At 34.4% G+C, this 11,620-nt stretch overlaps 1 protein-coding gene across 6 annotated transcripts in view; it reads right to left on the bottom strand.

The window, feature by feature from the left end:
- Positions 1–6,553: 6,553 nt before the first annotated feature.
- The window catches only part of FSD1L (fibronectin type III and SPRY domain containing 1 like), a 75,651-nt gene continuing 70,584 nt past the window's right edge, over positions 6,554–11,620 (bottom strand). For all 6 annotated transcript variants that reach the window (XM_019454288.2, XM_053908150.1, XM_053908151.1 and 3 more), the window contains one exon: positions 6,554–9,817. In XM_019454288.2, coding sequence (XP_019309833.2) covers positions 9,695–9,817 — 123 coding nt within the window. In that variant the 3' untranslated portion in view covers positions 6,554–9,694. The remainder of the gene's footprint in view (positions 9,818–11,620) is intronic.

The following is an 11,620-nucleotide window of genomic DNA, read 5'->3' as shown; positions in this document are numbered from 1 at the left end:
GCTGTACTGTCCTGGACCTCAGCGTATCCGCTGCGCCTGCGACTTCACCGCCCGAAGTTTACTGATCCCTGACGATTCTTAGCTTTTGCTATCAGGCCACTTAGCCACAGCCCTTTCGGCGCTTGCCTTCGTAACTAACTCTAGATTTAACAAAGTGTGTAGAGAAGCAATCAGCTAAATTCAGAATGTGCCGTATTCTACAAGATAAATACCCCAGTCTCTTCATTAATGGTATTTAAAGAGGGGGGAGGGAAGGAACTACTACAACATCAGAGACTTAAGAGACCTATAAGCAAATGCAGTGTGTAGACCTTGTCTGGATCCTGATATGAAGAAAGCAACCATAAAAAGACATTTTTGAAACAACGGAAATTTTAATATGGACTGAGCCATTAGATGATATTAAGGAAGTGCTGTTAATTTTCCTAAGAATGTTAGTGGAATGTGGCTGTGTTTAAAAGAGTAAGTCATCATTGATGCATACTGCAGTGCTTATAAGGTGAAATGTTTTAAAACTTTAAAAAAGATGATACAAACATGGCAAAATATTAATAACTGGTAAATCTGTGATGAGCATAAAGGTGTTCATTATGTTTTAAATGTTTGTTTATTTTTGAGGGGGGGGGGGAAGGGGCAGAGAGAGAGGGAGACACAGAATATGAAGGAGGCTCCAGGCTCTGAGATGTCTGCACAGAGCCTGAAGCAGGACTGGAACTCACAAGCCTTGAGATCATGACCTGAGCCAAGTCAGACGCTTAAGCAACTGAGCCACTCAGGCACCCCTAAAAGTGTTCATTATTAATAGACTCTACTTCTCTGTATATTTTAAAAGTCATAATAAAAATTAACAAAAAAAAAGGGAAAATTTTTCATCAAGTTCTGAGAAATAAATACTTTTCAAATGCAAAACTAATCTTGTTTCATGTAAACCTGGGGCGGGGGGGGGGGGGGGGGAAGGCAGTTAAAGCAAAGTAATTTCACTGGCCAATCTTTTGATTCCAGCTAAGATCTTTAAAAAAAATTTTTTTTAACGTTTATTTATTTTTGAGACAGAGAGAGAGAGAGCATGAACAGGGGAGGGGCAGAGAGAGAGGGAGACACAGAATCTGAAACAGGCTCCAGGCTCTGAGCGGGCAGCACAGAGCCCGACGCGGGGCTCAAACTCACGGACTGAGAGATCATGACCTCAGCCGAAGTCGGCCGTTTAACCGACTGAGCCACCCAGGCGCCCCAGCTAAGATATTTTAAAATATGGATCAACCAATTGTAGTTTCTCACTGTTTCTCTTATAAAAGCCACAGACATACTGTATCACCTACTATTTCTACTTTATTATTTTAAAGTAGACCAGGAACTTAAGTAAAGGAATCTTAACTTTAACAGTCCTAGGTTGGTTTGTTTTTTTTGTTTTGTTTTGTTTTGTTTTTGCAATACTCCCCTATCATTTACAATTTTCTTGGACACAACTATCTTGTGACTTTTTTAAAGCTCTTTATAAGTTTCCCTCTACATTCTTTACAATATTTCATACTCGTATTTCATTTTGGCTTATGTCATATTTATATAACTACAATGGCTGCCAGCAGTACAAACAGGTTTGGGAAGAAATAGCTAACTGCAGGTAAACTGGTGGGAGCAGTACTTCTCCCAGCAGTACTAGAGTGGAGCTCAGCTGTAAGCCTTCAGCTGTCAGTATGCTTTTAACTTGGTCAGCCAATCCAGTTGGACAAAGGTTACGAGAATGGGTAAAACAGCCTCTATTATAGGCAAAGATCCATCTTTTAAAAAATCACTCAGATGGGGGATTACACACACACATCGTGGCCCATCCTACTATTTTGAGTCCTGGGGCAAGAGTACAAATGGAGTTTGCCATATTTTAAATGTCTGAGTAAAGAATTAACCATATTATATCCTTCTACCCTGGCAAATATTCCTTCTCAAGGAACAGTAATCTAGGATCAAATTTGGAATTCTCAGACATATACTGTAGAGTCAGCATGAGAACTAGGTCTGCCTGTTCTTCCCACAAGGTCCTGGGTCTGTCTTCTTTTACTTCTAGCTTCAGCTTGCCACAAGAGTCCTGATATGCATCATGTACACACCTGTTTGCATATCCAAGGTCCATCCACACTACTCATAAAACTGCCACTCCTTAAGTATAAAGGCATATACTTTATATGAAGATATATGTGTGTGTGTGTGTGTGTGTGTGTGTGTATACACACACACACACACACACACACACACACACACACCTCTGTAGCACAGTCTGTCTTCAGGATGATTTGGGGAAGAGGCCTGTATCTGTTCTGGAATCAAGCTTTGGGCTGGTCAGGCAGGGAATTCTAGGGCTCTGGCTATCTGGTACACAATGAGTACCATCCAAGTGGGTGCAGTTCCTTGGTTCCTTCAATTTTCCATTCCATGAAGAGGCACAGCAAGTATGAGGATCCGTGCAGGGACCCCTCTTTCCCAAGGCTAAGTGCACACACGCCCTCATGGTGTCATACTATATACACTGCTGGACTTGCTTTTTCTATTTCATAATATCATGAATACCCTTCCACTGATAGCATATTCTGTAACAGGTATATAGGGTTACTTTAGCACCATAATCTAATCATTCTGGTGACCTTGTGCAAAAGGGGCGTAAACATACTACTAGTACCATGCAGTGTAAATGTAAAATAGGATTTAGTAAGGGAAATACTTGGGACAGAAAAGTAGAGTGCAATTTCCCAAGTTCTCATCCCACAGAGATTCAGACAGGCACAGAAGGACTGATATTCCATGGAAAGGACTCTAATTGAGGAAACCAACTCCCACAATGGTCTACATATTCATAGCATTTACTGGGGAAAGGGCATGCAGAATATATGTAGACAAGTATGTAACAATGGTAGCTTGCCAGTGCAGCAAGTTAAAAAGGGAGACTTCAGAATTGTGGTAGCCCATCCTTTTCTTCAATTAACAGTCGCGTTGCTTGTATTTTGCTCTTGTAATGCTGCAAAGAGTACTGGCTTATTTGTGGGTATGTAAGAGAAATACCTAGAAATGGAATTAACTTTTCAAAGGTATGCGTATTTAAAATCTTGATATTGCTGAACTGTTCTCCACTCCATCTTCTATATGAGGTACTGTTTTCTTACTGTCTACATCACACTCCTCTCCCTAGGACTCAAGACTATCCAGTGTCCCTTCATTCTTTTGGTGAAAACGCTTAGTTACAGGAGCTCCAGTCTCATCTAGTCATTGATTGGTTTTCTTTTTTCTCCTAAACTTATTTCAAGTTAGGAAATACTTTTAAAAAGATTTAGATTCTGGCCTCTTTTTGGCTACAATCTGCCAAAATGTAACCCACAATGTGACAAGCTCCAAAGACAGAAAAACTAAGTGCTTGATTTATAGTTCTAGCATGTTTCACCTTCCATTTATAGCTGCACTGTGTAAAATAGCTACAAGGAAGATGTGGCTCTTTACATTTAAATTAATCACAATAAAAATTTTAGTTTCTTCGTTTAACTCACCATATTTACATTGCTCAACAGCTGCCTGGATCTAGTGGCCACTGTGTTGGACAGCACAAATATAGAACTTTCCATCACTGCAGAAAATTCTGTTGAACAGCACTGCTCTAAAATATAAACTTTTTGGGCAGAGGGACTATGACTTTTTTTTTTAATCTTCTCATCCCCAACAGTACACTGTAGATATTTAATGAAAATTGATAAAAATGCAAGCACTGAAGCAAAGGAAAGCAGAAAAAGTTTAATTTTTAGAGGAGATATTCCAGGTGCTTTTGTAAGAACTTAGGCTCGGTCATTCTACACAGAGCATACAATCATTTCAACATTCAAGTTACTCCACTTTGAATACTTTATTTTGAAGTTAAAAAGTTTAAAGTTTAAAAGGCTTTGTCTTGTTTCCAAGGATAATGAGGCAATATGCTTATTAAAAGACTAGTTTGCAGAACTGAGTACATTAAAAGTGTCCATTAATGTTCTTCATCCGTAACTTAAAGGTTAAACCTGAGGAATTAGAATTTTTATTATCAGAACTGCATAGCAAAACCATGTCCAAATGATAGACATACCAAATAATCTACAGATTAAGATAACCTGTAAGCCATTTAACAAATCCAATTTAAAGCAAAACAAATGTTAGGAGAGATACTAAATGATATTCAGGTTAGCAAAGTTTTCAAATGTTTCATCATATCTTTTAATGCAAAAAAAGTTGTCAAATGGTAAGTGGGCACATACACCTGATATCATTTATCCCATGTCAACAAACTGCTGAATCATTTGGTTGTTTGGAAAATATCTGGGCTATGTTCACTCTGCATGTGGTACTAAGCAGTCATAAATTCAAAGTGCAAATGCCTGAATGGAAACATAGCTTAAAATGTTTATTTATGCTACTATTCTACACTGACACATGAATGCTGTGAGAGACGTTTACAATTGTACCAAGTCTAGATAGAGAGTAACAAGTTTGATGAGAAAATACAAAAAGCCCACAAGCACTGCACAAACAAAAGAATGTTAAAGGGCATTATAATCAGGTGGTGTTTTCTTTCCTTTTTTTTTTTTAAATAATCACTTTGAAGTCCTAGTGATACCACTTTAAGCACATGCTTTATTAAAAGAAAGAACATCTAGAAGTACCCAACACTTAAATCCATTATTCACTGAAAATAACGCCTTACATTTACATAGCATTTTACTGTTGTTGAAGCAACTTCACATACTCCATTTCATTTTATTTCTCACAACAGCCCTGGGAGGTAAGCTGAACAAGTTATAATTATTTTATGTAAGGCAGTGGAGGCCCAAAGATGAGAAATGATTTACTATGCTGAGGTCATAGATCTACTCAGTATATGGTAGAAAGTGATTAATTTTGAATTTAATTACTTTAAAAGAAGTGAAACCAAAATACTTTTTATATCCAGAAATCTTAAAGACTAGTGGTTTTTAATGTAAGTTGTTCCAAAACTTTAATTGTTATATATGTTATAGTATGAATTAGTTATAAATTTTATTTTAAAGAGTCTCCCTTAAATGGTAAATGAGACTCCGTGCTTTGGTACCTTAGAGATATTGAAAATGTTAAAATATATATGCATTCTTACAGCCCTTAGGCTCTCAAAAAATTTCCAATACTAACAGAAATGCCTTTTACCAATCACTTAAAATTTGACTTATTTTAAAACTGGTCCAAACTTATAAAGCTCCAAGCCAAAGCAAACACATTCACCCACCTTCTGCCCTACATACTGTGAAATCCTCTAAATGCCCATTCCCAAGGACCAACTTAGAGTGAATGGGTATCATTAAGAATATGTATCAGTTTAAACTAACAAAGCTCAAATGATTATGAATCAAAAGTGAGTACCTTATATTGACCCAGAAATAACAAATACTGTTTTAATTTAATAATTGGATAGTCTGAGGAGAAAAGTACTATGGCAATCTCTGTTATTTATAAGCCAGTACTAACCTTTATATGGCAAGTCCAACAATATCTTTTCAATAAAAACAACATATAGGAAACAATCCATTTAAACTCCAAATTACTCAAAAAGCTTAAGTACTTACATTAATCAAATATTCCAGGTAACAAAGCATGTCAGGTCACAAATATTTGTATAATGTGAATACTGTAAGATACACATAAAAGGTTTTTAAAACCATACTGAACATGAGGTAATCATTCTGTAATGATTAAGGAAATATTCATGATCTATTATAATGTTCTAGTACTGACATTATGAAATGTATGTTTTGTTTAAAAATAGCAAATAACTTTATGGTTACTTGGGTGTTGAGTAAATTTATGCCGACCATACACTTCCCTAAAAGAATATATCCAGTTTAAAATAAAATCAAAGAAGAAACTGTTCTAGATCCATTTTATGTGACTATGTAAAACTGAACCATATTAATGCAGTTAATTTGAATTTTTTATAAACTTTAATAATTTATTTTTTAAAATTTGACTTACTAGCAGAAACATTGTTTTTAAGATGCAAACTTTGTCACATTACTCAAAAGTAGCAAAACTATATGTACAGTAAATCAAACTTCACTAATTGTGGAAATCTAGATACAAAGTATGGCTGCCGTATCACAGACACTTAAATTTATCTGTTGTATGAATTAGCCAATGAATGGACACTGATCTAATAAATATGGGGTTTTTAAAAGAATTACAATGATTTGAAAGTATAGTCCTTAGTATTTTTAGCCTGGAATCATAATATTTTATAGTAAGAAGTCAACAGTGTCCTCTTCCAGAATTAATACTCTTTGAAATCATATATTATATATATATATATATATATGTATATATATATATATATATATATATATATCCTTTGTCAATTTTTTCATGTTTTCAAAAGAAAATAACTATAATTTTACAAGTATTGAGAAAAAATAATCATTCTGGGTAAGTCATGAAATGGAGTATGTGAACCTAATTATAATATTTCATTACAAATTATTTACTTTTATTATTTGTACCACCAAGGATCGGTCACCAAAAATTCCAATTATACATGACACTGTTCATACTTTAATTTAATAAGTGAGTAAATAAAACTAAGCCAATATGTTTCTTTAAATGATAACACAGGAAAAAGTTACTGTTTGCAGAACAAAGTAGGCCAAGTCTAGCTGTACAGTGGCAGTTAACGGTTTGTCAACACGGTACAGGTGCCATCAATAAAACCCATGTACAGACAGGCACGCCTCTAATACTTTCAATTTGTTTACCTATACCTGGGACATTCAAAGAATCACTGCATGTTAAATTTCTATGTGCACTCAGTTATTAAATGCTTCATATATACATATTTACCAAAAGTTAAACACATAGGTGACAGAGTAGGCCCAAAGAGTCAAAATGAATTGTAAAAAAATTTTTTTTCTAAAGTGCTTAAGGCAATTCCTTCATTTCTTTAACCCAGTTTACTAAAACTGGTTTGGGATTCAACTGCTAAAAGAGAAATGCAATATCAAATGCACGTTTTTATAAAACAATTTTTATACCTGTAATACATCTATTACCGTCAACCTCTCATGCATTTCTTTTACAGAAAGCAATCATGTTTGACCTGTCAAAACAAAGAGTAAACAAACTAATAAAGTCTGAAAGGGTATACCATCTTCCCACAATGCATTAAATTTGAGCAAAAAGGCTCAATAGTTTTTAATTCAAATGACATTGAGAATGTTATATATTATGGTCAAGTTAAGAGTTACCTTAATTTGATACTATTTAAATAGGCACTACAGTTGATTATTTTCTAGTTTGAAAAGGAGGGTGGCAGACTTTTCCAGTTTAACTTAACACATATAAACTTAAAACTTTTGTTCTTTATAGAGACCTTTAAGAAGCATACATAGTAACAGGAAAACCTCAGATTTTTATTTTGAAGTAATACTTGTTATTACTTCAAATGAATTTTCCAAATGAATATTAGAAAATTTAAATGAAGGGTTTCAAATGATGGCATGAGCACAGAATAGAAGCATACGCACTCCTCCAGCCCCTGATTAATCCTCTGCTCCATTCACCTGCAACAGAAGGCCCTCACCAGTATAACATAATGGTCTCTGGCTTAAATTATCAGTTGACGCTGCAGGGGGCATGAAGTAAGAGCACACTTAGAGGAAGAAGGCACTGAATTAAAGAGAAGACACAATTACATAAGACGTAATAGTAAAAAAATTTTATACAAGAACTTCTGGCTTTTTCTGTGTCAATTTTGCTAAACTATACATGTGTAATTGTTCACATAAAGCAGCTCCACCACTAAATTACTAATTTCAGATTTGACTCTATGAAAGAGAATTGTAACTTCCTGTTTCTTAGGTCCTGGAATAACACCACTGTAGGGAACAGAATATCCAAAAATTTTTCAAAATCTTTAGGAAGAACAAAACCCAATATTATAGTTGTTTGGAGAATCAAAAGGATATCTATCGACATACTTCATTCTCTCAACTGCCTTATAGTCTTTAAAAACTACCAATATGTCATGAGACAATGGTGCAGATATAAATGCCCTCTGGAAAAATAATACCTAATTCAAACAAAATTCCTCATTTAGGTCTGTTTTACCAAAAAACAAAACACCCTATATCAGTAAACAGTAAACTTGAGGAGAGAATGAGCTATTCCTATTTCACAGGTTTTTCTGTAAAAGGCAGCTCAGATGTAAGCAGCAATAGTCCCTTCTTGGGAGAAGGTTGTCAGAGCATAATACCCTTAAAATAAGAATGAAAAAAGGTCAACATGAGAAAGTAAATTCCAGAGACCACCTAAAACGTTCAAGGAGTTCTTAAATACTGAAATCGCAACTTTCAGTTTGGCTCAAAGAACTTGTATTAAAAATTTTAACCAACTTTTAAAAAATAGGTATGTTCTGCTCAATAACTATGGGTTTTATTCACGGTTTAACATATTTTCCCTAAGGTTGGGAAGGATTATTCTATGATGATTTTTGGAAGAATTATACCCCTTTGGAAGGCAAATGTGAAAAATAACCTCTGAATAGTTACGTTTGAAAAACTTATATGGTAAATAAGTCAGAGATATGTAGACATTTTTCAAAACACTTGTTTAAACCATTCCATACCTTATTAAAAAGCAGACATAAATGACCTCAGTAGTTTTAGGCACCTCCCTTTATAACGTATCTTCTTAGATAAAACTTAAATGATGTAGGTTTTTCTACCTTTTTTTAAACTTTAATAAAATTTCATTCCTACTAGAAATATTAAAAATCAGTATAATTATCAATTACTACCAAATTCAAGTGAGAATTTTACCAAGACAACTATTAAAGGTAGTACTAAATGTGACAACAAAATCAGAAAATAGAAAGCTTTAAAAAATCTTATCCATCATCCAAAATGATGGAATGAAAAGAAGTCTAATTAAACAAGGCAACATATAAAGAATATCCCTTTGCCACTGTTAGTGCAGCAGGTTAAAAACAACAACAGCGACAACTAATGTATGGGTGATTTTAAGCTAAACTCTTCCTATCCACTCTATTTTGAGTTTTAACTTAAATAAGAGAAATGTCACAATATTTAGAAAAGAGAAAATGATAAACAATCTAGTCAGTAAAACAAAAGAGGATAATTTAGCAAAACTCAACTTCTTTACGAAAGGACAACAATCAAGAAAACATTTCTAGCATCCCCAACCAATGATTTCAATTTTTAGACAACCTTAGAAGACTGTATTTTTTTTTAAAGCTTCAGTGTAAGAACCTAATAATAGGTAGTGACAAGATAAAGAGAAAGTACAGGGGAAAGAAGACAAGATTTAAATGCTTTCCTCTCAGGTCCTAGGGCTACATACTAACTAAACATTTTAGGAGAGCCAAAGTAATCCAAGAAACACAAAAATGAGTTTCTATGTAACTATTTAAACACTGCCTTTCTTCCCATTTGCTCTTCGAAACATCAGTTTCTTGCTCAGAATCTGCTTGCTTGATGCTACTGCACAGTAGGTTCCCATGAGTACTTGGTACTAGATGCTTAATGCTAACACATCCCAGGCCTTAAAGCAGAAGGTAGCAAACCTGATTTCCACCACTTGTAAATTTCTGTGATTAGTAACTGCACAGAAAAGGCCACCCAAAGGGGGTGAAATATATTCTGAGTAAGCATTACTGAGTAATATTGTTTAGGCTGCTAGCTGAACCCGTCATTCCATTTTCACTTTTCTGAAGCGTTCTCACAGCACTTGGGACCTGCATCCCAGTATTCAAAGAAAGTCCACCACACCAAACCTAAAAAAAGACAAAACCAAAGCTTTAGTCAGATTTCAAATCAAACTAGAACTGAGGTGATTCTTAAAGTTCCATTTGAAAGGCAAAATGCCACGTATGTGAATGTCAACAAGTTCCAAACTGATAACCTTTATATTTGAACCAAGAAGTGAAAAGGAAGGCTAACTCAAGAGTTTTTGAGAACCAGAGAGGCCAGAGGAAGTCTTTGTGGTAGCAGAACCCACTGGAACTGCACACAAGAGAAGGAACTAAGGGCTGCAGAAATTTAGATATTAAATTTTTAGGGTTAATAGGCCAAAAATATTGGTTATTTCTACTGATGCTAACCTTCACAACCAAGAGAAGTGCACAGAGAGCCAATTTCCTTACCCCTATTATTGCTTTAGATTGTGATGAGGTGTGGCCTGAGACTATAGGAATCCAACACCCCAGTGTTAACAGAGTAAAATCCATTATTTTCTTCCCTAACTTGTTAACAATAAGAACTCTTTTATTAATTCTTTAAGAACTTCTGAGAAAAATGCAAATGGTAATAATATCCAGATATACCATATTGCCATATTCTATTAATTATAAATGTAAGTTTATGAAAGATGAAATTGCTTTGCTTGTAAACAGAGCAGCTAAAATTGAATAAAGTGAATAACTTATTTAGAACAGACTCAAGTGAATTAAAATATGAAAGTATGGGTCTTTTAATTATCATCGATGCCTGGTTTGTAGAAGACATAGCTTGAGACAAGGGACACTTAGAAACTGTTGGAGTATTCCCACCTTCAATTATATCTGAAAGTGTTTAAAATTTACTAAGTGATTACATACTATACCAAAGAATCCACTGACCTGTGAAATTTATAGCTGTATGACGAACATTCCAAATTTTTAAAACTAGTAGGTTCAGTAATGATAACTCCCCAAATACAAAAGCTCTGTGATTATAAAACTACTATATTACTTTTTTTTGAAGTTATTTAAGTGATTTACAAACATATTTACTCAAAATATCTAGCACAGAGGTACAAGGGCAAATCAACAGAGAAAGGTTAGTCTTTTTTGAACACTTGGAATTCATATACAAAAAACAGATCTCAAACCATACCTGGTACAATATATAAAAAAATAACTCAAAATGGATCACAGACCTAAATGTAAAACCTAAAACCATAAAACTTTAAGAAGAATACAAAAGAGATGATCTTTGTATCCTTGAGGTAGGCAAAGCAAGATCCATAAAAGAAAAAAAATGGATAAATGGACTTCATTAAAATGAAAAACTTCTCCTCAAAATGTTTACAAAATGAGAAAAGCCACAAACTAGGAAAAAATATTTGCAGAGCAGTTATTTGATAAGGACCCATATCCAGCATACATAAAGAAATCTTAAAACTCATTAATGAGAAAACAAGTACCCCAATAAAAAATGAACAAATAATAGATACTTCATCAAAGACATTATAAAAATGAAAAATAAGCACATGAAAAGATCCTCAACATCATTTGTCCTTAGGAAAATGCAAGTTAAAACCATAATGAAATACCATTACATACCTATTAAAACTGCTGAACAAAAAAATCTGACAATATTAATGTCAAGGATGTGGTAAACTCTCATATATTGCTAGTAGGAATGCAAAAATCACATTACAAGAAACAACAGGTGTTGGTGCAGATGTAGAGAAAAGGGTATCCCCTCTTGCACTGTTGGTGGGAATGCAAACTGGTGCAGCCACTCTGGAGAACGGTATGGAAGTTCCTCAAAAAACTAAAAATATAACTACCCTACCATCCAGCAATTGCACTACT

The sequence above is a fragment of the Panthera pardus genome, unplaced genomic scaffold (genome assembly GCF_024362965.1).
Source record: "Panthera pardus isolate Hobbes unplaced genomic scaffold, ASM2436296v1 HiC_scaffold_20, whole genome shotgun sequence".
Taxonomy (NCBI): domain Eukaryota; kingdom Metazoa; phylum Chordata; class Mammalia; order Carnivora; family Felidae; genus Panthera; species Panthera pardus.
The sequence above is the reverse complement of the archived record's forward strand: the minus strand, read 5'-3'. Positions and strand labels throughout refer to the sequence as shown.